We start from the raw sequence: 24675 nt of genomic DNA, 5'->3' as shown, positions 1-24675 counted from the left end.
CAATAGTTCCACATGCACGGCTACTAATGTGACCCCTACAGGAGTCTCTAGCATCCCAGTGTTCAAAGGCGGTGGCAACGTTGTGGATCTATTGTTGGTTTCACCAAGGGTCCAACAGTCACTAAAATGGTGGGATACACAGAGCTTCAGGGACCCAATCCCCCGAGTGACAATCACTAAAGATGCATAAATCATGGGTTGGGGTGCTCACACGGAGGACATTACAGTACAGGGTTAGTGGTCTGCACATCAACAGACGTTTCACATCAGTGTCCTAAAGCTACTAGCCATACAGCTGACACTCACATCTTTTCTACCCAACACAATTGGGAAACATTTTCTTCTACACACAATTGTCATGTAGTTCCTATAAAACCTATACAGGATCTGTGCGTTCGGACAGCATACTCTGTAGGATTGGTGTCGGACTGATTCTGAACACCCCCACTGAGTATGTTGGCCTTCTGTATTAGCTAGCTCACAGTGCCACTGGAATCTCCTCTTACCAAGAAGAGAATAGTTCTTGGCAACCATCGAACATGACAACCCTGATCCCTCAGGACCGTGGAAACAATATACCACTTTTCGCTCAGTCACTCGTGCTTACTCAGTCTGTCTTAGAGAGGTACACAGAATAGACAGGCTGGGCTTTTTCAATAATAAGTATTTATTGAACAGTTGTTATTTTGGTGTAAAATAGATTAGTTGCAACAACCGTTAGACAGTAAAAAGATATAAATGATTAGCAGTACTATGAAAGTGAACGGATGGTATAGCTCTACCATCTTGCAGTAATCATGAATACATAGGAGTATATAAGAGACATGACACTAAAAAGATGCATACTCCTACGATGCCTCCCTATCTAGCTGTGTACCTACCATGTGTGTAGGTGTTAAGCCAGGAATCCCTCTAGGATAAAGTCAACCCCATTACCTGAAGCGAGAGACTGTGGGACCCCGTACTGGTCTCGAGTTGGACACCCCACAAGGTATTTTTTAGACCACTGCAAGCTGGATTGTCTTCATGCAGGAACCTCAGCGTCTCTGGTCAGTATGTCAGCCGGGAGGTCCTGCTCTCCTTTGTCTATCCTAGCAAGATGTGATCTATATACATATATCCATAGAGCTCCCCGGGGGTCCTACCTCCCTTGTATTACTGTGTCGGCCTGAGGATCACGTCGGGCATGAACTTAATACATAGATATTATACTGGAGATGGTAGTCCCACTGTGCTTCCAAGAATCCTCATGCATAATGTATGAGATTTCGAACTAGGGAAAACCCTTGTTCTGAATGCAGTGTTGTATCTAGGTAAAAGGTCAGTCCCTGTAAACTGTTCGAAGTGTAATGTAGGGAAGAGTATAGGTGAAGGGTAACAAAGTTTCCTGGGCCTATATTATGTTACCTATATGGAATATAACATAATATGACAGCAATATACTGCATCTATAAATAGGGAGGGACACATTCATTGCAGCTTTTTCAACTGGCACAGCTCACATGGATATGGGCTATCAGTCACAAAATCCACCTCCTGGTAAAATACATACCAGAAGTTGTCAACTCAGTAGCGGACCTACTAAGCAGGATACAACACTAGTCCATGAAAGGAAATTCCACACTCAAGACTACACACATACTTCCAACAGTGGGGAACATCAGCTATAGATCTCTTCGCCACCGCAGAAAATGCAAAGTGCCAAAACTTCGCTTCCAGGCACACATATCCACATTCCAAGGGCAATACTCTATAAAGGAACGGATCAGGGATATTTGCGTACAAATTTCCTCCTCTCCCACTCCTTCCATATCTGGTCAGTAACTCAGACAAATGTCACTCAAAATGATTCTCTTAGCTCCAACATGGGCAAGGCAGCAAAGATCACAACACTACTAGAGGTGTCCCTAGTACATCACAAGAAGCTTCCCATCACTCCATATCTTCTCACCCACAGCAAGGGCAGAGTCAGGCACTTGAACACACAGCAACTCAAACTTGCAATCTGGCTTCTGAGGTTGTACAGTTTGGGTACTTGCACTTACCACCAGAATGCATGTGTAGGAAGCAAGACGACCAACCACAAGAGTAAATGTAAATGTAAATGTAAATGTATAGGCATTTATATAGCGCACTACTTACCCGTAGGGTCCCAAGGCGCTTCGACCGCTGCGAAACCCTTCCTGGCTTCCCTGAGAGATGGTCCCTTAATGGGTATCTCCAGGGTGAGACCAGGCATCCCCGGCGGTCTGGTGGGGCCGTTAGTGAAGATGAGGCAAGCTAATGCCCAGAGTTGCCGAGTGTGATCACTGATCAGAGTGGGCACCGAGGCGAGAGAATTATCGAGTCCACTGACCCTGGTCCAGAAACCTGCCGCGCCGGGAATCGAACCCTGGTCCCGGGCCGTCCTCTGCTCTCGGGTCTGCCGCCTCTAACCAGTGAGCCACACTACTTCACAGAGTGTGTTATGCGACGAAATGGAAATGCTTTGCACACAATTGTGCTACACACAACATAGACCCTTGCATTCCATCTGAACAACAACTAGGATGTTACTTGTTACATCTTCGGAAATTACATCCAGCATATACTTCTGTAAGACTGCATTTAGCAGAAATCGCAGCATATCTACGAAACAGAGGGCGTCAATCTCCTATTCGGATACCAGTAAAAAAAGCTTTTATGGTGGGACTGAAAAGAGTAATTCCACCACGTACAGCTCCTGTACTATCATGGAACCTAAACATAGTGCTAACACGACTAATTTCCACACCTTTTGAATCTTTGCATAAATGCACATTGCAATTTCTATAATAGAAAGTGGCTTTCCTCGTTGTAATTAAATCGCTAAGTAGAGTTAGTGAAATTCATGACTAACTACAGCGGAGCCTTCCTTTCACTTTTTCACTTAAATCAGACACGAGATCTACCAGATTTCTTCCCAAAACCAGAGGCAGTGTCAGAAAGGGCACAACAAACACTCAATGTTAAATGGGCCCTCTTGTACTATGTGGAACGAATCTGGACGTTTCGGATAACACAACTATTTGCAGCTTTTTTAAACCCAAGGAAGGGTAAAGCCATCTTAAAAGCAGGAATTGCGAAATGGATTGTTAAATGCATCCAAATTTGCTACATAAAAGCAAAACGAGTCCTACCCACAGCTCCAAGGCCTCACTCGACAAGGAAAACAGGGAGCATCAATTACCTTCTTTGGGAATATCCCGCTAACAGACATTTGTAAAGTGGCTACATGGACAAACCCACACACTTTCACCAAACACTACTGTGTGGATGAAGATGTCAGACACCAATCGCTAGTGTGACAAACAGTTCTATTCACATTATTTCAAGCAAATACACCATCTATTGCCTATACAGTCTATGCATCGCATGTGTCTCTGCAGCCAACACGTGCTACGAATGGAGCATGTTTCTTACCCTGTAAGGATCTATTACCTCCTCGTAAGTCTTCCTCGCCCCCTGAGTTACAAAGTGAGCTTTAGCTCCACAACAGAACCCTCCAAAGCAAAAAGAAACCACCTCCCACCCCCTCCCAACATGGCCGACCAGTCCCACCTGACCTCTATAAGAGGCGGACCGGCCCAACCAACAGCCTGTTTTTTTTGTTCTGCGCGATACTCTCCAGAGGCGCTGTTCAGGTAAGATGGGCCGGCGTGAGCTGGCCCTTGGGGTTTAGGGTAGAGGACCTGCTCTAGCGGTCTCTGGTGCCTTATGCCTAAAAAATCCCCCCCCTCTTCCTTCCCCCGGTCCTATGGGGCCGGTTAGGTGCTGCTCTAGCGTGCCAGGGGTTTACAGGGGGGGGGGGGCGGCCGGGGATGTGGGGTGTTTGGCATTACCTTGTATCCCCAGGTCGTTAATGATGGGCCCTGGCCACGATATGGGCTTTTGGGCCCTGCACAGGGGGGGTGATGATGCTGGCTGGGGGTAGTTACTGCCATCGTGTATATGAGTTTCTTGTACTCCTGGGCTCATGCTGCTCCCCTGTTTTGGACTGCGTAGACTCTTTGTACTCCTTTTTCGCCTCAAACCACTGGAGGCACATGCCTCGTGCCTGACGATTCCGCCTGGAATTGCGCTCTGGCTTCGTTCCACGAGTTGTGGACATATGCGCTGGCTGCATTTGCCGGCTCTGGAAAGCAGTGGGCGCAACGTGCTGAAGCCTTGCCAAAAGCGGCGGCGCTTCGGCAAAGCGGTGGGTCTGCAGGCGCTCTGCGTGTAGGGAGGGCGTATTCCCGGCTCTCAACTGTGTGAAGCCGGGTCGATCCCTCGCAGAGCCATCTGGTGTTTGAGTGTGTAAAATTGCATGTGTCTGCCCCACGGAGTCCGATCACTCGGATTCCTGTGCCAGATAAGTGACTGTCACTGTTTGCGGACATCGGACTGGAGCTTTCCGTTACATCATGTACGGGACGGCTCTATGTTCCCTACTCGGGGCGGGCGGTCCTACCTCTTAGGTCGGCGGGTCCTCGGGGCTCTGCTGTCCGGGTCCGGGGGCTCCCCCCTGCAGCTCGGTTTTTCGCGGCGCTGTGCGCTGCCGCCTCCCTTCGTGTATTTTGGCCCCTACGGGCCGCGGCGGTTTGCCGCGCTGGGGTTGGCTACGTGCACCTCCCACCTCCCGCCTCTCGAGGGCGGGGTTTGGTTGCCGCCAGGTGCGGCCAATGAGGTCCTTCATCGGGCTGGCGCGGATCCTGCTTCCTCAGCGTCTTGGACGCGGCGTGCAGGGCGCGTCTGTCTCCTTCTCGATGGGTCCGGTGTTCGCTCCTCGGTGAGGGCGTTTTTCATATTTGTTTCATTTCCCATGGCACTGCTTTTTGTATGTCGACCCTGTGGGTCCTGACGGTGGCATGCATCACAAGGTGCTTTATTGCTTCTACATGTGACCTGACGTTGGCTACTTGCCAGCTTTACTGTTCTACGCTGGCGCGCTCTATTGGGGCGCGGTACAACCTGGGGTCAGGTCCCTTGTGTCTGGGTTCTGTTTCTGGCGCCCTGTGTACTACGGAGCTATAGCTCATTGGTAGGTCTTGGAACTTTGGTGCGGACAGCCCTCACAGGCCGGGGTTCGAATCCTGCCAATGCTGTAGGGGTGTCCCAAGGTGGACATTTTCAAAAAGTTTTTTGTGTCAACCCGGTAATTCCTGGCTGTGTGCATACGACACAATGTGAAGGGGTAGTGTATCCTTCCTTCTACGGGCGGCCATACGGCCTGTGACTTTGTCTCGTTTCTGCGTGGGGACGGATCCCTTCTGTCCGTGTTCCTTGCTGGCGCCCTGGGGGTCTCGCCCTGGGCCGTCTGGTTGCGCCGGTCTCGAGTGTTTCACTCGTGGTATCCCATTCTGCTGCTGTGGAGATGTGTGGCTCGCATGGTTGGCGATTCAGGCCCTGGTGCAGAGGTCTGGCCCAGGCCCTGGGTTCGTTTCCCTGCCTCGGCGGGTCTTGGGCTCGAAATCCCTGGGAACTGTTTATTTCCTCTGGGCTTTTGATGGCACTCCGCGTCGGCCCCACGGGGCTTCGGTTGCCTGGACTCCTCCTTGGGGAGGGACGCCTCAGGGAGTTTGCCGGGTTGGGACTACCGGGGCTAGTGGCACAGTGGATTACTGCGGCTACTGCAGGGGCTGGTGTTTGTCCTCATGGTCACAGGTTCGAATACCGACTGGTCCACTCAGCCTTTCATCCATCTGTGGTCGATGAATATTGTTCCTTTGAGTTGGGTAACAACGAACATCTGTTATTCAGCGCCAAGATACCCGTAGTGGTGTATGGCACTTTACGAAGACATAGGTTATGTTATGAAACAGCGGCTTTCGTACTAACGCCTTGTGCCCTTGCTGGGGTGTTGTGCGCGATTTTTGTATCGTGTTGCGCTTCGGTGAAGGTCCAGGCCCGAGTTTCGGCTGTTACCAGTCTTGTGCTGGTTCTGCCGCTCCCTTTTTCGCCCCTAGATACTGACTTTCGGCCCTCTCACTCCAGGGGGTCCCCTGGGGGGGGGGGAAGGGGGCGGTTGCCTCCGTTGCATACCGTCCTGGGACGTGGCTGTCCCGGGTCTGGGGCGCTTCGGGCTTGCTGTCCGGGCTGGCTAGTCTTGCGGACGTTCCGCGGGGTCCCACCGTCTCGACGGGTTGGGGTCCCGGCTCCTTCCCGTGTCTCGCCTGTAGGTTTTTCTGGGACCGTGGATTAGCCTGTGGGAGCCGGCCTGCGAGTGGGGGTCCCCGCTCGCGGTTGCGGGTACTTCCGTTGGGCTTGCGTTCTGGCCCAAGGGGGGGGGGGGAGCTGTGCTCCTGGCCCGCCTGGTGGATCTTCTTCGCCGGGTGTGGGTCTTGGGGTTCCCTGTCTGGCCGTGTGCTTCCTCTCGGCCTCGTTTGTTTTCCCCCCCCGTGGGTGAGGCTTCACGTCTGGCGGTGTCTCTCATCCGTCGACTTCCTGACCTATGTACGGTGGTCCCTTCGGTCCTCGTCTCGGGCTTGTCCTCCTTCGGGGGGGCGTGTGCCTGGTCCCGGTACTTCCCTCTTGTTCTTGCAGGGGGGGGCGTCCTTTGGCGCCGGGTCGTTTGGAGGTCGTTGGGTTCTCCTGCTGTCGCTCAGCTCCTCGTGTTTCGGGGGTTGCTGAATGTCCTCCTGGCCGGCCGTCTTTTTGCTGTGCTCGCTTCGGCTGCACGTTTACTAGAAATTGGATGTGGAGAATGGCTTGGCCACTGCACACACGTTCATTGGCCGCTGCTTCGGGGTGCCCAGGTCTTGGTCAGGTTGGGCGCCCTGGTGGACCCGGGGTCCGACTGGGTGGAGGCGGTTCGACGGAGTCGGATCTAGCCTTCATTGCCTGGTCTCGCCCTGCCCCGGTGATGCTTCGGCGCCTGGGGCCTCGGCTCGGTCTGCCTCCGATGTCTCTGTACACGGAGGGGGTCTCGGCCCTCCTGTCCGGGTTCTACTCCTCCTTCCGGGTCCTTATTGCCCTGTCTTTCACGTGGCCTTTCGGTCTGTTGGACGCGTTTCCCCCGTGCCCTCTGAGATCGCGAGTCCTCGGCTGGATTCGCTTGGGCAGGGCCGGGGTGCTCCTGGGTGCTCGCCTCGGCGGCACTTGGACTTATTTGGCGCGTTGCAGAGATGAGGTGCCTGGCACCCGCGCGTGGTTGCCACGCAAGTCGTGGTGCGTTCCTGTTTTTGGTTCCCGGCGGGGTCCACCGCCCCGGGTACCCTCTCCTTTGGCGAGCTGGCGGTTCGAGCCTCCTGGCCGATCCCGGATCTTCCCGTTCCGTGGTTGGGTCCCCCGCTCACGGCGTCGGTGTTGAGCCGGCTCTTGTCGGCTGGCCTGCCTCCTTCTGCAGGCCTGGTTCTTGAGCGGATGTCGCTGCTGGTTCGGGGGTTGTGGTTTTACTGCTGGGTTCCCGCAGGTCTTCCACGTTCTATTCCTGTGCCCGGCACTGGGCGTCCTGCTCGCGTTGGCGCGGTCGGCTTGGTGCTGTCCCCGCCTCCGTGGTCCCCTTGCGGGTCTTGGTTTTCCGGTCTGAGGGGTTTTCCTGGGGCGTGGCCCCTTCTTCCCTGTGGGCCCGGTGGGCGGCCTTGCGGGCCTTCCACAGTCCGGTGTTCGACGGGCTGGTTTCCCTGGTGGCTCGCTTGGCTCCGGTGTTGTTTCGCCTTCGCCCATGGACGCTCTGCCGGTCTCCCCCTTGGGGGGCTCGCTTCGGCTGCACATATACTAAAATTGGAACGATACAGGGAAGGTTAGCATGGCCCCTGCGCAAGGGTGACACGCAATTTCGTGAAGCGTTCCATATGTGTTCTCTATATCGTTCTACGAGCTCTTCGGGGTACGCCCTTTTTGGGCCCCTGCCCTCGGTGGCTTGGCGGTTCCTCACCTTTTAGGTGGTTTTTCCCTGGTGGCAGTGGTGTCTGCTGGGCGGATGGGCGTGCGGGGGTCGTACCTCCGCTCCCCTCCATTCTTGCGGGTTTTGCCGGACATGGTTGTTCCTCCGGCATGTCCCCCGTGTCCTTCCCGGGGTTCCTTCCCTGGGGTCCCGGGCTCGGGTGGTGTCTTTACCGCCTTTTCCCTGCCGTCGCGGTTCCCCTCTTGTCCGTGCTGGTTGTCGGCGTGCTGTTTTGGCTTCTCTTGGCCGCACGTCTTCCCTTTCCCGGTGGGCTGGCCTGTTTTGTGTCTTTTGGCCCGGTTCATTCGGGCCGCTAGCCCTCTTTCCACCTTGGTTCGCTGGCTTCCGCTGGCTGTCATCCTCTCCTACGCTTCGCTGGGTTCGGTGGATCCGGCGGGGGTCCAGGGTCGATCCACGGGGAGTGGCTCGGTGTCCTGGGCCCCCTTCAGGGTGTCTCCTCTGTGGAGATTGGTCGGGCGTCGACGTTGTCGTCCCCCGCCTTGTTCGTGGGTCTCTAGCAGTCCCGGGGGGACTTCGCTGGGGCCGTTCTAAGTGCTGGAGCTGCGACTCCTGGTTGGCCTTCTTTTCCTGGAGGTCTTGTTTTCAGGTTTCCTGTGATCCCTGTTTTCTTTTCATTTATTCTACATCAACCTTGTGTTGGTTTCTCTGCATCACCGTGTGGTGTGGTTCTTCTGGTGGTCAATGAAGCCTTGTTGGCTTGGGTATTTGCTCACTTTGTAACTCAGGGGGCGAGGAAGACTTACGAGGAGGTAATGCCCCGGTTACTTACCGGTAATCTTCATTACTCCGAGTATAGTCTTCCTCGCCACATGAGTTCCCTCCCCCCCTCCCTGTCTGGCTATCGGCTTCATTGTTTGCTTGGTAGATCAGGCTGTTGGTTGGGCCGGTCCGCCTCTTATAGAGGTCAGGTGGGACTGGTCGGCCATGTTGGGAGGGGGTGGGAGGTGGTTTCTTTTTGCTTTGGAGGGTTCTGTTGTGGAGCTAAAGCTCACTTTGTAACTCATGTGGCGAGGAAGACTATACTCGGAGTAATGAAGATTACCGGTAAGTAACCGGGGCATTCGTAGCGAGTAGAGCCGCAGATTCACGTGCACGGTGCACCCTCCTGCTCCCAGCAGGTATCAGGTGGTGTCAACTGTTGACATAATTGAAGCATGTTTAACAGCGAACGCTAACCCAGCAGACTATATCCTCCCTCCCCGCATGACAGGGAAAAATATTACAATTTAACAAACGAGCCGTCGAGGATGATGAGACACAACACAAGAAGTCAACAGTAAAAGACTTCCTCGTGAAAAACAACTTACAGAATCCGGGCCCAACACTAGATGGCAGGAGTGTGCCGTGCTGTGAAGTGGCAGCACTACATGCTACGAATAGTTGCTTACAGGGTAAATAACTTACTCCTTATGGTTGAGTTGAGTCATCTGGTCGTTGGGACTAAAGTGATTTGATTGTTAGTTGCTCTTGTCCGAAAGGCAGGATAAAGATATTTAGCGCAATGCATTACTTGTAGTCTGACAGTACTGTATCTGTTGCAGGCATAAACACCGGGTATGTTTGAATTATGAGAATGGAGGCGGTGAGAATGAGGACATTGAGTTATAAGTTGGTGGGTGTCACGGGTTAAGCAATGCTCATGCTGGGGAGATTTTGGTTTTTGAACAGATTGGTCTTCGGCTGTTTTTAGACTCTTCCTGGTGTACATGAGCCCTTTGAGCCAACTAGATTGACTGTGTTTTGGAATGTTTAATGTCATGGATTTTGGGGTTCAAAAATCTTTGCGATATTAGAAAACTAACAGTGGGATAAGAATAAAATTGATGGGAACGAGTGATCAGAATGTTGTCTAAAAAAGCAGAGAAGAAATGGGGCGATTGGATAGGTGAGGAAAGCAATAATAAGAATAGAGATGAGCAGAGGTCTACGCTCAGTCCCCTCACCCTCGTACAGCTAAGCTGTTGACAAATGAGTACAGACTCTCTCCTGGGAGCTGCCTGCTCTCTAAATATGTCTCTGTTCTGTATTTCTTTGTCATGCAGGATCACAACGCACCTCGACGCTCCTGGCGCACCTACTTTGACCTGATTGTTGTGGACACACGCAAGCCGCTATTCTTTGCCGAGGGGACAGTTCTGCGCCAGGTGAACACGGTAGGTGCAGCCTCATGTATTACATTTAGTGTCTAGCTGATAAAATGCCAGAGGTTTCTTTAGCTTCTACCCTGCACTTGAGACCTGCTTATCTATACTTTAATGTAGCATAGGAAGACCACCAGTGGAGTCAGTGAGTAATGCTAACAGTATGCACACTCTGAAGGTTGAGCATTATCTGTGTCTGTAAAAGAGAACAAATGTCTGACAAATGAGTGATTGAATGATCAGCTGTGTAGTTTTCATGTCTTTTTCTGACTTGTTCATATGGCACAGTTCAAAGTCAAATTATTTTACAGTATTGCTGCTTTAGGATGGATTGCAAAAGGGAAACCATTTAATTATGTCAGTTGCTGAATGAGCATTACAAACGGTCTTGGTTGACACCAAGAAAAAAGTGACAAGGGAATGGTGGAGCAGAGCTAAAAATGTATTATCCTGAATAGAAAAAAAAAGTACACTACTGACTTTTTGTCAGGGCTTCCTGTCAGAAAATGGAGATAGTCAAGAGGTGCCTGGGGGTAGAATGAAATTAATCACACTTATTTTTTGGTATGTATTTATTAGGAGCTCCACCACTATCTACTGGGATGGTATGGCAGAATATAGAGTAAAAAAATATTGTTCTGCCAAAATGTACTCTCAATATTGACTACCACAATATTGGGAAGGTAAATATATATACATGGAAGAAGTGTGTGGTTATAATTATGACCTAGTTACCATGTAATGTTTATTTGTTAAATGCACTATCAAACACAAGGGTATCCTGGTACTGAGCAGGTGTGTGTGCATAGCCCTAACTATTATAGGTTGGTTAATTGAAAAGCCAGGGGGCATATTATCAAGGGGGTTTATCTCCGCTTTTTTGGCTTTAAAAGCCAAGAAAGCAGAGATAAAATGATCTCCCTATTACCTAGCTGTCACTAACACCAGTTAGCGACAGCTAGTAGGAGATAGCGACCATCTTGGGCCCCACTTTGCATGTCAGTGATATTTATCACTAATGATATGCAAAGTGGGCGTGCAAAGATGTTAGCGACTGAAAACAGTTGCTAACATCGCTATCTCCTATTACCAACTTTTGGAGATATTCGCGCTAAGCGCGAATATCTCCAAAAGCTAACACCTGCCCTGAGTAGTTCTTAGCCATGTTATCCAATGGGAGGTGGATAACATGGCTAAGAGCATTAGCTCGGTAATGCATGAATATCGCTGACTTTTCAGCGATATTCATGCATTGCGGCGATTTTTATCGCATTTGCGATAAACCTTGGTAATACCAAGGTTTATTTGCGGTAAAAATCGCCGCAGCTCAGCGGTAAATGTTTGTCTCTAACCTAGCAATAGCGATAATTATCGCTATTGCTTGGTATTAAGCCCCCAGGTCTTTAACTTCTTGCAAAATTCAAGAAGAGAGGAGGAGACTCTGATGTGGATTGGGAGGTCATTTTATGATTAAGAAGTAATGTAAGAGAACGCATGTCCTCCTGATCTGGTCTTGTGTATGCATGGATGTGTGCAGGTAGTAGTCCTGGGAAGCTGAGGTGTCAGGAGATTTACCATTTCGGTAGGTGGAGTTTGAGTTGTGTAAAGCCTTGAATGTATGTGTGAGAAGTAGGGTTGGGTGAAGAATTCCGCTTCACCAGCGGAGTTCGGAGAGTTTTGTCTACTCCGCGCGGAGTTCCGAAAAACTCCACAAAGTGATGTGGATTGGAGTGTTTCCTCTTGAGCGACTCGCCAATGTTAAGTTGGTGAGCTCTCACGAGAAAAAATTGTCGGCAATACCTCCTCATGGTGAGATTTCTAAACGCGGGCGGTCGCAGCAGGTCACGACAAATCTGTAACTCGCATTGAGGAAGCTTCTACTTGAGTAGAATGCCCGCTCTTGGGCAACAGTGCCCTCTGGCGCGACACATAGTGTCGGTCACACTGATTTTACAGCGCCAGACAAACTCCTGGCACTAAAAAACAGTGTGAGCCATGCAAATTAACAGACTCCACCGCTGGCACGGAACTCCTGGCATTTCACGGAGTTCCACAGAGTGAAAATCTGTGAACTCCATCCAGGCCTAGTGAGAAGTTTGAAATGAGTGTTTTTGTGTATCGAAGCCAGTGTAGTTCCCTGAGCTGTGGAATGGTGTTAATTCTGTATAGGAGGTTGAGGATAAGTCTGGCGGTTGGGTTCTGAATGTTTTGTAGTCTTCTAGTGAGTTGCTTGATGATTCTAGCTTAGACGGTGTTCCCGTAGTCCAACTTGCTGGTTATTAGGGCACTAGTGACAGATTTACTAGTGACGCTTGAGAGCCATTTGAAGATGTTCCTCAGCATCTTCAGGAGTTAGAAGCAGGATGCGGTGACAGTGTTGACTTGTGCTGTCATGTCCAGCTTGCTGTTGATGATAATTCCAAGATTTCTGGCATGGGTTCTCGCTGTGGGTGTGGGTCCGAGTTCAGCTGGCCATCAATTGGAGTCCCATGGTGAGGTGTTCAGCTTGAAACAGTTGGCTTTCATCCAGTCGGCAACTTAAGTCATGCAGGGGGTGAACTTGTTTCCTGTGTTGGGGGTCTTGTACAAAAGCGAGAGTATGAGTTGCATGTCAGCGTATGAGTGGATGTTGATATTGTGTATGCTGATGATGTTGCCTGGCGTGATCATGTAAAATCCGAATAAATGAGGCAAAAATACAAATATGATGAGAAGCAGGTTTATTCCAAAAGGCACAGTGCTGTCCTGACCAGAGGCAGGAACCGCAATGACAAGTTTACAGTTCTGAGTGGAATCCATGCCAATAAGGCAGGTGCCAGGATCAAACATATACAAATAGATTAAAGGGGAAGTGACAAGGAAAATAACAAGGAACAAAAGCATGCAATGTAACAGTATTCATTGAAGAGTGTGGGGCCCAGTGATGAACCTTGAGGATGGAGGAGCGTAGAAAGGAGTATAGAGGCATAGAGTGGAGTGACGCAGAGTTGAGCAGTGTTGTAGAGTGGAATAGAGTAGAGTCTCGTAGTGTGTAGTGTTGTAGAGTGGAGTAGAGTGAAGGAGCATAGAGTGGCGTAGAGTGGAGTGGAGTGGCGTATAGTAGAGTGGAGTAGAGTGTCATAGAATGGTGGGTTGTAAAGTGGAGTAGCATAGAGTGGAGTGGTGTTGCTTGGCTTGGCATACTGTAAATTGGAGTGACATAGAGTGGAGTAGAGTGGCATAAAGCACAGTAGAAAGGAATAGAGTGGCATGGAGTGTTGTAGAGTGGAGTAGAGTGTCATGGATTGGAGTGGTGTAGAGTGGCTTGGAGTAGCGTACAGTAGAGTGGCTTCGTATAGAGGGGAGTAGAGTGGCTTGGAGCAGAGGGTGTGGTAGTGCACTGCCATTGCGGAAAAGACATTTTCAACTGAAATGACCATTACATTGAACAGATATACAGTTTTGCTGATAAACCTATACAATGCACAAATGATAATGTACGGAAGTGGAATCACCTAGTGTATTGATTTGTTTTGATGGTGTTAAATTTTTGTTCCAATCATACCTCAGAATTACAAAAAAGTACTTCATTTGTTCTTTCCTAAATCTGATATATTGTTTAATATTTGCACAGTTAATTTACAGACATTTCAATTTTGGACTGTGCTAGAAAAACATAACATTGTACCGCCTTCCTCCAGCACGCCCTCATTAGCCAGCATGATTGCCATGTAAACACTTTCACTTTGAAGTCAATGAAAAAAAAGTTAACACCAAGCTCCCTCGGAAGACAGAGCCCGACATTTGACCTCTGCCATTGACTTTACAGCAAATGTGACGAAATAAGATCAACATTTAAAACCAGTTTACAGAGAACTAGCACTCGTGGAAGAATACAGTAAACAGACTATGCCCCGGGGGTGGAGAGGCGCAAAGACATACTGGACAGGCTAAAACAAACAAAAGCCAGAAAATAGAAAGCAAGTAATTGTGAGTTACAGAACACAAAGTCAATGAATGGTAAGCAATGGTCGAAATGCATTCCCATGGAAGCTTTCCAGATGTCCCCAATATGTCTTTCAAACCAACCACATGCGCTGTCTGGTAGGTTTTGACCAAAAAATTAGACAAAAAAACTTGCCTGTCCTATTTTTCACTTTACACCCACTTCAGAATGTGGCCACAGAGTGCCTTTGTGCAAAAAAGACAAATCTTTGGATTGACCTTTTATTACAAAACCGCCCATCTGATTTTAATCAAGAAACAGGGATATAGTTTTATTTCCAAAATTTGTAAATGAAGTGCTTCACTTGGTCAATTCATCTGAAAATCAAAGATATCAATGGACCAATGCTAATTTTTAACCGGTGGTTGCAAGTGCATACATGCCAACAGACCCAATTCAGCCAAGAGACTCACAATTTTTGAAGCCAAAATTGTTTTTTTTAACTGTCTCTGGCCTAAAATTGCCTCTGGTTTCAAAGACTTTTTGGGGCAAATTCATTTCCCTGATTTTTTTTAATCCCCCAATTGTCTGTTCTGAAATGTTGCCATGTAAGCAAGTGGTTTCCACAAGCACTCTTTTTTGAGGCTGCTCGCTTATTTTTCCACCTCCGACTTTAACCCAGACCAAGAGAAAGACAAGCATTTACAATGCAACGGTCTCACCTTTGCAAATGTTAGAGCTATTGGCATTGTAAGTAACAAACTTTTTATTTATGTGTTGGTTTTGAAAACAGATAAATAAATGGCATTGTCATTTACAATGCCAATAGCTTAATCTCTCGCAAATGCGAGACCTATTGCATTTGCAATGCAATAGGTCACGTATTTACGCGAGTTTGAGCTATTTGCATTGCAAATAACAATGCCAAAACCAAAACATAATAAAAGGTCTCTCACACTGTTGTCTCTCACACTGCTGTCTCTCTCATACTGCTGTCTCTCTCACACAGCTGTCTCTCTCACACTGCTGTCTCTCCCTAGAACACACACACTGCTGTCTCTCACACTGCTGCATCTCTCACACACACTGCTGTTTCTCACACACACACTGCTGTCTTTCTTACACACAATGTTGTCTCTCACACTACAGGCACAACAAGCCATATCCAGACCCACCGAACTACGAGAGACTTGCACCGGCATGCCACAGACTCACCCACCTATCACACACCACTCTAGACACACCAACCTACCACAGACTCATCTAGACACACTGCTGTGCCACAAAGTCACCGAAACACACCAACCTACCAAAGACCCCTCCAAACACACCGACCTACTACAGACCTATATACACACACTGCTGTGCTACAAAGTCACCGAAACTCACTGACCTACCACAGATTCACCCAGACACACCGACCCACAGACCCATACAGACGTCACCCCTACAATCACTACATGCAGTCAGTCACCCAGGCACGCCGTAGCCGAATCTACTCGCATAGTTCACAAACCCGCACCAACAATAACACAAGCACACACACCTCTTCTGAGTGCACTGCTCCATGGATGGACAGACTCACAGACCCGCGTGTGTGACCCTAGCTTGAGCTCACCAGCGTGCGCCCATACTGACTGCCCTCATGCTCACACTAACGAGAGCACACTGGCCTCATACACAGCTGCACACACTATTGTCATGTTTGTGTGCTTGTCAGTTGTGCACTGGTCCTTACCAGTCAATATTGTTCATATAAACTAAAAATATGTGACCTACTGGCCAAAATATCACAAAATGTATTTGCAAAGGTGTAGTACTGGGCAGTAATAATTGTGTTATTTATATCAGCACAGATCTGGGGGGTTACTGGCTATTATTGTTAAAAATAAATGATAGAGAGTGAGGCCTTGTCGGTAATGTTCGAAGGAATACAGAGCAGATACAGCACAGGTCAGGAGTAACGTGAGTCATGTGGGCAACTAATCAGTTACGGAAAGGCCAGGTCTAGTTGTTATTCACATGTTCTGCTTTACTGTAAAGCGCTCTGATTCCTCCGGCCCATGTTAGCGCTATATGAAATCACAAAAGTAAATAAAATGTTCACACTAAAAACATAAAGAGCGCACAGTCCAGTAAATGCACTGTACAGTATTGTTCTAGTTAGTGCTGTTGATATTGGTGGGGAGCAGTGACGGGGGACGCTGGGTGATGTTGTGGGGCGGGCTGTGGATGGGCCAGGGGAGGGCCGCTGTCCCTTGGGAGGGAGAGGCTGCAGGAGGAGGGTGTGGGAGGGAGTGACGGAGGAGGCTGGCTGAGGATATGGGAAGAGAGCGCACTCTTCGCCTGGACTGGGGAACAGCCGGGGTCTGCTGAGGCCTAGAGACACACAGCACAGCAGGCAGGCACACACACACCACACCTTGCACACATGCTGACTCGTGCTTACACACACACTGACACTCACACACAACTTGCACACACACTGACACACATGCACACACTCATACTTCCAGGCACACACAACTTTCACACACGCTGACACACACACCGTAACTTTTGCACACACTGACTCGTGCTTATGCGCACGCCGACACACACAACTTACAGACACACTCACAACTTGTACACAGGCGACACTCACACCCACCACTTAATCACACGCTGACACTCGTGCACACACCCATACTTGCATACCGGCACGCTCATGCAACTTCACACACACTAACACACCTACATTTTGCACACACACGGACTCATGGTTGTACACACACATATACACACACACACAGACACACCTACAGCTTGGCACAGCCAGGGCTCTCACATGCGGGCGCCGCTCATTGCTCTCCCTAAAGAGCCAAGGGGACCCGATAGGCAGAGATCATCATTTAAACCTCGCTGTAGGTGCAGCGCTCTCGTGTCAGATCTTGCTGTACCCCCTCTTCTATAATACTGTGTGGCAGTTGCTAAACTTTAAGTCCAGCAGAGAGTTGCCGTGGGGATCTCGTAGTCGTTTCTTATGTTATCTTTTACACCTCATCATAAAAACACAGCAGGACTACAAATGTCAGAATGGCAAAAAGTGGCCTGTAGCAGGTGTCCACGCAGATACCCAGTGTGACCTATTCTCTCTGTCATTGCATACACGAAGGTGGTGCACTTTCAGAATATTGTAAAAGGTGTGATAGGGTAAACTGGGTTCCCACACTTAAGTCCAGAACTGGATATAGCGACCATTCTGAGGAGAGGTGGTCACCTTAGCCGCCACTTCCCCTCTATTCAAATCCTGGATGTCTCCTTAACATACCGGAGAGCCCCCTCCGAGGTAGGTGCCTCTTGTAGTCGATGGAGCCGTACATCCTGGGGGTGGCATGTCCTGCTTCACCTTCGCAGCCATAGCCGCCATCTTGGCTCCGCCGGACAGCCGGTGCGTGACATCACGCGGCACCCACTTCCAGTCAGCTGGTATACAGAATGGACATAGAAGAAAGACGTGCAAGAGGGCTGGTGCGTGCAATGCAAGATAGATGCCGTATGTCGGAAGCGGCCAAGTTGGACTAGTACGCCCCCAACATAACCTCAACTAGGAATAGTCGTGACTAATGCAGATCTCCGATCTGTTATTAATACGAAAAGAAAGTTCATTTGTTTCAAACGAACATGAATAAACAAGTTAGTTTGTGATATATTACATGTTTTCTTGACTTTGCAACGTAAACGTACCGATTTTTGCTTCGAAGAACAACATGAGTTAGTTTGTGATATATTACATGCTTTCTTACTATTCTGGACTTTGCAATGTAAACGTACCGATTTTTGCTTCGAAGAACAATAAGAGTTAGTTTGTGATATATTACATGTTTTCTTACTAGTCTGGACTTTGCAACGTAAACGTACCGATTTTTGCTTCGAAGAACAACAAGCGCTCGCCATTTGTCTGTAAGCCCCGTCCTTTTCAGATTGGGGGGGGGGTGTTTTTGACTTTCTTTCTAGGATGTAAACAACAGTCAAAAACACGCCCCCAGTCTGAAAAGGACGGGGCTTACAGATAAATGGTTCTTCCTTGTATCTAAGCCCCGTCCTTTTCAGACTGGGGGCGTGTTTTTGACTGAGAACGTCACTAGGTAGAAAGAATGTCAAAAACACGCCGTCCAATCCGAAAAGGACGGGGCTTGGATGGAAAGAATGTCGTCACTGGTACCTCTTCTCCAATGGCTGGCCGCCGTTTAGAAGGCCAGCCAATGGAGAAGAGGGGTGGGGCTTAACCTCGCTACTCAGAGACTTTAAATCTCTCCAGGGAGACTGCACATGTGCGCAGCCTACGCTAGCCGAGACCTAAAAAAACACACAAAGGGGACAGAAGGAGGAAGAAAAAGACGAAACACTGTTCCTTCAGGATCCTGCAAGAGTGAGAAAAAGGGGCAGAGTTTGTCTAGTAACAGAACAAAAAACATGAGATGGAATAAAGTATAGGCAGACTTCGTATTCAGCACTCCGGCGGCAACATTCAGTAGCATTGGACACGGGCTTCTGACTAAAATTTGGAACTGAACACTTTGGAGTCATAGTTACATGGGAATGGCAAAGCATGGCGTTATGCACAAAATACTTACTTTGCGCTCCTCCATTCTGAAAACGCTGGGATGAGCCGTATTTACAAAGGTACTGCACATCTCTGCGTTTACCCTAGCACTGGCGCTAAATGAAGCAACCTTAGTGCAAGGGTGCCTGCTTTGAGGGAACAATTGTTTATGTGCAGGAAGGGACACATTCCTGCACATAAACAATCACAAATGGCGATTTAAAAATTCTATGTGTGCTGCTTTGTGCATCACTCATAGAAGTTGCAAATCGTCATTTTTGTAATTATGAAGGGACATCTTCCTGCACATACACAATCATTCATGGCAATTTTTTGATTTGATGTGTGCTGTACAATGCAGCACACGTAGAAACAGCAAAAACAAAGAGAAATAAAGTGTTTCTCCTTGTTTCGCCATGTTAAGACCAGCATTTCTCTGGTCTTCATTTTGGCTCTGCCTCCTATTTACGCCACCCGTGTATATAGGGGTCATTGTCAAAATCAATGGGTGTTAACGGCGGAACGCCCACCGCAACACCCTATGCCCACACTTTTCACTCTAAGTATAGCATGAAAGGGTGCCTTATTTACAAGGCGGCGTTAAGGCACAAGTGGCTTAATGCCACCTTATAAATAAGGCGAAGCCCCTATCACCAAAAGGATCGTTGTTAAAAGTGGCTATAGGGGCTTGTAAATATACCCCTTGGTTTTTACATATTAAGCACTACAAAGAACAGAGAGAGAGAAGGGTGGCTCATTGGCTGGATTGTAACCAAGTGAGAACTGTTGTATCAGGAGACAGTGGGTTTCTGACAAGTAAGAACTAACAGCAGCCAGTGAATGCCCCTAAACATTTATTAGTTGTAACACCTACCATAACTAAAGACGTTATTAGTAAAGAACGTCTGCGGCGTGTTAATAACTGTAAGCGGTCTCAAAAGAAGGATGTCGCTCCCTGTAGGTGCCTGAAGATGGTGCTGTTGACTCAGGAGACAGAGCAATTGTGACAGGCAGTCAGGAGCAGAATGTCAGAAACCGAAAGCGTTAAGGGCGGATGGACACCAACACTTACTTGGTTGATTGCTGCACCCAGTGCTGAAATTGGAAACAACATACTCCTGGAACCAGGGATGCCAAGTTTCTAGTTTGCTTATGTGTGGCATTTTCAAGGTTACAGTTCGATAGTGGGTTACATTGCCAAGGCTCATGTGGGACACTTTGAGTAACACTTTTAGGCAAACTTAGTCATTGGCCAATAGGGAGAAATGTCATCCACCAGTTGCAGGAATTTTCTTTAGGGTATAATCACTGACGCTCAGCAGTATTCAATTCAATTTCAATCTTTATTTCGGCATAAATGCCATAAAAGAACAGTTTATATACATACAATAAAACATATTAAAAATAGACAGCATGGTACATAAATCCATCTTTTAAAGATCATTCATTTATATTAGGAAGCGAGGAACATAGCAGTAGCATTGCCCTAATAGCAGCAAGAATGCCCATCATGGTATATTAACCACATGGTTAGCCCCTCCCCCGACCATGCCGAAGCTCCCCTGCCAGTAGTAGGTCCTTGAAGGCCGTCTGCCACTCTCGCCTCTGTGATACAAACTTGTGCACGGTCCCCTTCTCCATAGACCCTGCATGCTTTTGAAAAGCACCAAAAGTCAAATAACCAAAGCTGCTGTGCATGCATGTGCTGTGGGAGTTATCAATATGAAAACACAAATATACCTAAAGGGCACTGTTGGACTTGGCCCTTCTGGCAGGTTGACCCCTGAAACTTGTTGCTTGTGATAGGTGATCTAGTGCTAAGATTATCTGGTGATTGCGCACGTGGCGCAGTATACGTGCTGTGTTCTCTGAATGAGTGGGTGAGAATGGCCTGCCTCCCATAGGAATGCATGGGGAATGTATGTATCCATGGTAGTTCTGGAGGTGTGGGTAGTACAGGCCCGAGTTTGGTATGTATGGATTCGTGTGATGAAATGCTACGTGATGATGTATGTTGGAGGAATGTGGCTAGCGTGTAAGTGCCACTTCTAGAAAGTGGCATAATAAGGTAAAGTACGCCTGTCGTGTGATTGGCTGGAGCCGGCTGGTGAGCCTGGCTCCAGGAGTCTGGAGGGGCCTGCCCCAGGGGGTGAGTGTGAGATTAGCCTGCAGATATGAGGGGAGGGGCTGAGCTTTCCCCCGAACAATGCTGGTTCCGGCCCCTGCGGTGTGACTGATGACCCTGCCCTGCCAGTGAATACAGTGAGGGGCTGAGCACATCCTGAGTGCTTCCAGACCAGCGGCGTCTGGTTCTCCCCCCACCTTGCCCCCCTACATCAAAGAGTTGTGCTGTATAAAAAGGGGCTGTGTCCTCTTACAAATCGTTCTTGTTCTCAACTTGAATCTACCAGGAGCTGCTGCTGCTTGGGCTCAGGGTTGGCTTGCCTCCCTGGGCCCTGCCCTACTCCTGGACATCCGCTGGCCTTTCCCTGCTAGGAGCTGCTATGCTCCACCTAAGTTCCTGGACTCTTTCTGGACTTTGCTGTTTGTTCTGACCTGTAGCGCTTGGGAGCGCTCCATTCTGCTTATAGCGCTGGGAGCGCTGCATTCCTGCTTCCTGCGATGGGAGCCCTGGTTCTTGCCGGCTAGCGCTTGGGAGCGCTTCATCTTGGACCTAGCGCTTGGGTAGCGCTTTATTTTCCCTCTCGCGGCTGCCCACGCCGCTGCTTGTCGATCGTAAATCCCCTGTCAGGTGCCTACCCTGCAGGGGGACTCTGCTCTGTCCCCATCAAATGGCCGCCTTGACTTATGGACCCCCTTTATAATGAACCGGTGCCCACCCGGCATTGCCTGAGATCGTCACAGCCACAGCCCGGAGTTAGCCTGTGAGGCGCTGCACCCGCCTTCCTATCCAGGGCCGCGCTGCCATTGGCGGCCCCGGAGAGAGCATTGACGCACGCTCATTGGCCCGGGCCACTGGGACTCCTGTGACGTCATCGCTGGACCGCGCAGGGATTGGCCCGACCCTGAGGGCTTCCCCACGCACACCCGGAAGTCCTGGGAGCTCTACCGCCTGGCCGGGGAACCCGGCCCTGCCTGCCGAGAGACGAGTGCTGCCCTTCAGCAAGGCTCCCCCCGAGGAGAGAGCCCCACCACCGTCATACCGAGGAGCCCAGCCGAAAGGAGCTGATGCCACGAGGAGCCGCCGCCTCTAACAGCCGGTGAGTGCGGGCGGGCTCCGGGTCGCTCCTCTGCCAGGGGAGGGCCGTGTGCCTGCGGGGTTCCCGAGGGCCCCCCCCCCCCCCTTTGTTCTCTAGTCCGGGAAGGACTCCAACATGCCCACATCTGTCCGCTTGAGCCTGTGAGGCTCCAACGATGCCCGAGCCCCGTGAGGCTCCCTTGCCCTCTGAGCCCGGCGAGGCTCCAACGGTACCTTGAGCCCGAGAGGCTCCCTTGCCCTCTGAGCCCGGATAGGCTCCCTGGTTTCTGAGCCCGAGAGGCTCCCCCGTGTTGTCCCATTGTTCTCGAGCCCCCCGAGAGGCTCCATCATGGCCCGTTGTTTCCCTGGGCCTGCGAGGTTCCTACGTTGCTCATTCACCACAGTTGCCCAGCACTTCGTGGGCAGCTGCCACGTTTAGGGCGACTCTTGGCTCCCTGTCCTAACTTTATGACTCAGGGCGTCCTAGCCCCCCAGAGGCCCCTTGGCCTAGAGAATGTTATATGTTCTTGCTTCTAGCATTACTGTGAGTGATCCTATGTTGCCCTTGGAAAGTAATGTGTTATGTCATGTGCTTTGACCCTTCTCCCTCTTAAGGTTCTAGCTAACAATGTGGGAGCTTTGTTGGATTGTCCTGTACCTCAAATATGTGCTAATGGTTGTAGTGAGTCCTAATGCCAATTCTAGGATGTCCTTGATTGTTATGTGTCCTAATGCCAGTTCCATCATGTCCATATTTCTAGCAGTGGCCCCATGGCCCTGCACTGTGCATAGTCCCTTGTAAACCCTGCCCGTGCCTCTGGCACCTTGTAAAGTGTGTGTTCCTATGTTTCCTTTTTAATACAAAGACTATTCTCATATATACCTTGTGTGGAGTTCCTTTTGTGGGAGGCCCTGGATGTTGTTGCTGGTGGGTGCGTGCGCAAATGCTTTACACATGACCTCCGAGATAGGCCTGACTGCTCGCGCCGCGTTACCTAGAGGGAGAGCAGGGGTTGTCTTGGCGTGGGACCCCCTGGCCCTGACATAGGAGTGGTGGTCTCTGGCTGGCTGTGGCGCAAGCCCTGGCCGGCCGGGGGTCCCATTTCCTACATTGGGTCCCATTTCCTACAGGCACACTGCAGGAGAAGGATCACCTGTCACCAGTGTGCCTGAGAAATCCTTCAATGGGCCTTTGCAGATAGAACTCACATCGTTCTGTGTGAGTCCAACAGATAAATATCTAATGCATTATGGTATTTGAAGTCCTGCGTCTCTAATAGGAAAAGCAAAACTACAAATACCATGGTGCAAAGAAAAAAATAACTCACACCTGGCAGGAGAGATGTTTAGATGGCTGCTTTAAAATTCAAGTGCCTTAAGTTAGGAACTTCTTAATTCAATTAATTGACTTTTTTTTATGTGAACCAAAAATAATATCGTTTGTTCATTTAGCTTTGTGGTTGGAAAAAAGGGAAGTGCTCCCAAATAGTTTAGTAAAGCTGCTAACGGGGACATTTCCCAATAAATCACAATTTCTCTCGAATAAACATGTTGAAGGATGCTTAGCTCCCACGTAGCCTCTTATTATGTGTGGCATCTTCTGCCTCTGGAGCTTAAGACCACAACGCATTGCATTTGGGAACTTGTGGTTTCACTTTTTCGGTTAGATTTATGAGTGCAATTGTCCCAGCAGGCTTAAAAGCTGAACTGAGGAATGGCTGAAGGTGTCAAACATGACATATGCACTTGTAAACTACTCATTCTGCACTGGTAGAAAGGTCAGCTGAGCTAATCGCCTTACCCTGCTCTTCAGCTGCTCCTGGCCACAGATGTTGGCTTAGTGGCAGTTCAGCTCTTATGCTGCCCCTTCAGAGGTTATGATGATGCTAACAGCCGCCCAGGCTAGGGCAGGCTCATGACCAGTGGGACAGAGGCCGGTCCTGTACCCCCAGCTTATGCACAGAGGAGGAACCTTTCAACAGCATCAGAGCACCTAAGTACTAATGTGTCTTTAAACGTTAAAGAGGGCTTTGGTGGGTCTAAATACCAAAATAAAACTATAACGAGTTACTGTTGTTAATTTGCACATATAGGTGTCCGTGGTTGCTTTGCACTGCTGAGCTGCGAGGCCCGACCTCCACAAAACGCAAACGCCTTAAACCAGAGATAAGACACAGCGCTGCTCGTTACCATGACAACTACCTTTCCACTGTTCTGCGGGCAGCAGCTACATGCTAGCGTGGACCCAGAACAGGAACGATATTGATTAATTACTTAACACTTGAAGGGCCGCGTTGCAGGCTGCCCGGTGCACTCCAGACACCATTCCGAGCTCGCTAACAACAGCTTATTTTGCGTGACAGAAGATTTACGTGCGGTGATGAGGTACCATCGCCCTGTATGCATTGCACTGAAGAACCCTGACGAGTGACACCTGGAAGGGCTGTGGAACCCATACGTTGGGGGTCAAGGTGTGGCAGAGGAAGGGGAGTGGACTCACAAGGGGCAGAGTCATGAAAAGCTGAGTCTGAAAGTCAAAGTATACATTTATCTTTTACAAATCTGCTGGAAAGAAACTGACAGCAAGCAGGACAACTGTGACAATACATCTGAAATTGCTTCATTGGTCAAGAAGAGGATATATTTTGAAATATATGACAGGGTCAAGACATCTGCAGAAAAGATCTCCATGTGCCCAGCAATTTTCGGAGTATTATAACAAAAAGATAACTCTGATAGTTAATGCAGTTTTAGAGAGGTCTATGTTTATCCAATTTTGACTCACAGGGTAGGATAGAGGATCGATGGGCTTGCTGCAAAGCACCTCGTGTAAATTACATATCAAAGATTTGTATTTTATGTGGCTCGGTCAGTGGCCTATTAGTTGTGACACAGAGATCCGTTTGTAACTTTCAGTTC

The 24675-nt window shown here is 49.4% G+C and overlaps 1 protein-coding gene and 1 non-coding gene across 2 annotated transcripts in view; both read left to right on the top strand.

The window, feature by feature from the left end:
• The window catches only part of LOC147679841 (cytosolic purine 5'-nucleotidase-like), a 242758-nt gene that overhangs the window by 151868 nt on the left and 66215 nt on the right, over positions 1 to 24675 (top strand). The window contains exon 11 of the mRNA XM_086943402.1: positions 9949 to 10059. Coding sequence (XP_086799528.1) covers positions 9949 to 10059 — 111 coding nt within the window. The remainder of the gene's footprint in view (positions 1 to 9948; positions 10060 to 24675) is intronic.
• On the top strand, positions 7693 to 7799 carry LOC147679842 (U6 spliceosomal RNA). The gene has a single exon (XR_015302195.1). It is a non-coding gene; the product is annotated as a U6 spliceosomal RNA (small nuclear RNA).

The sequence above is a fragment of the Lissotriton vulgaris genome, chromosome 11 (genome assembly GCF_964263255.1).
Source record: "Lissotriton vulgaris chromosome 11, aLisVul1.2, whole genome shotgun sequence".
Taxonomy (NCBI): Eukaryota; Metazoa; Chordata; class Amphibia; order Caudata; family Salamandridae; genus Lissotriton; species Lissotriton vulgaris.
This window is presented reverse-complemented; position numbering and strand designations above follow the sequence as displayed.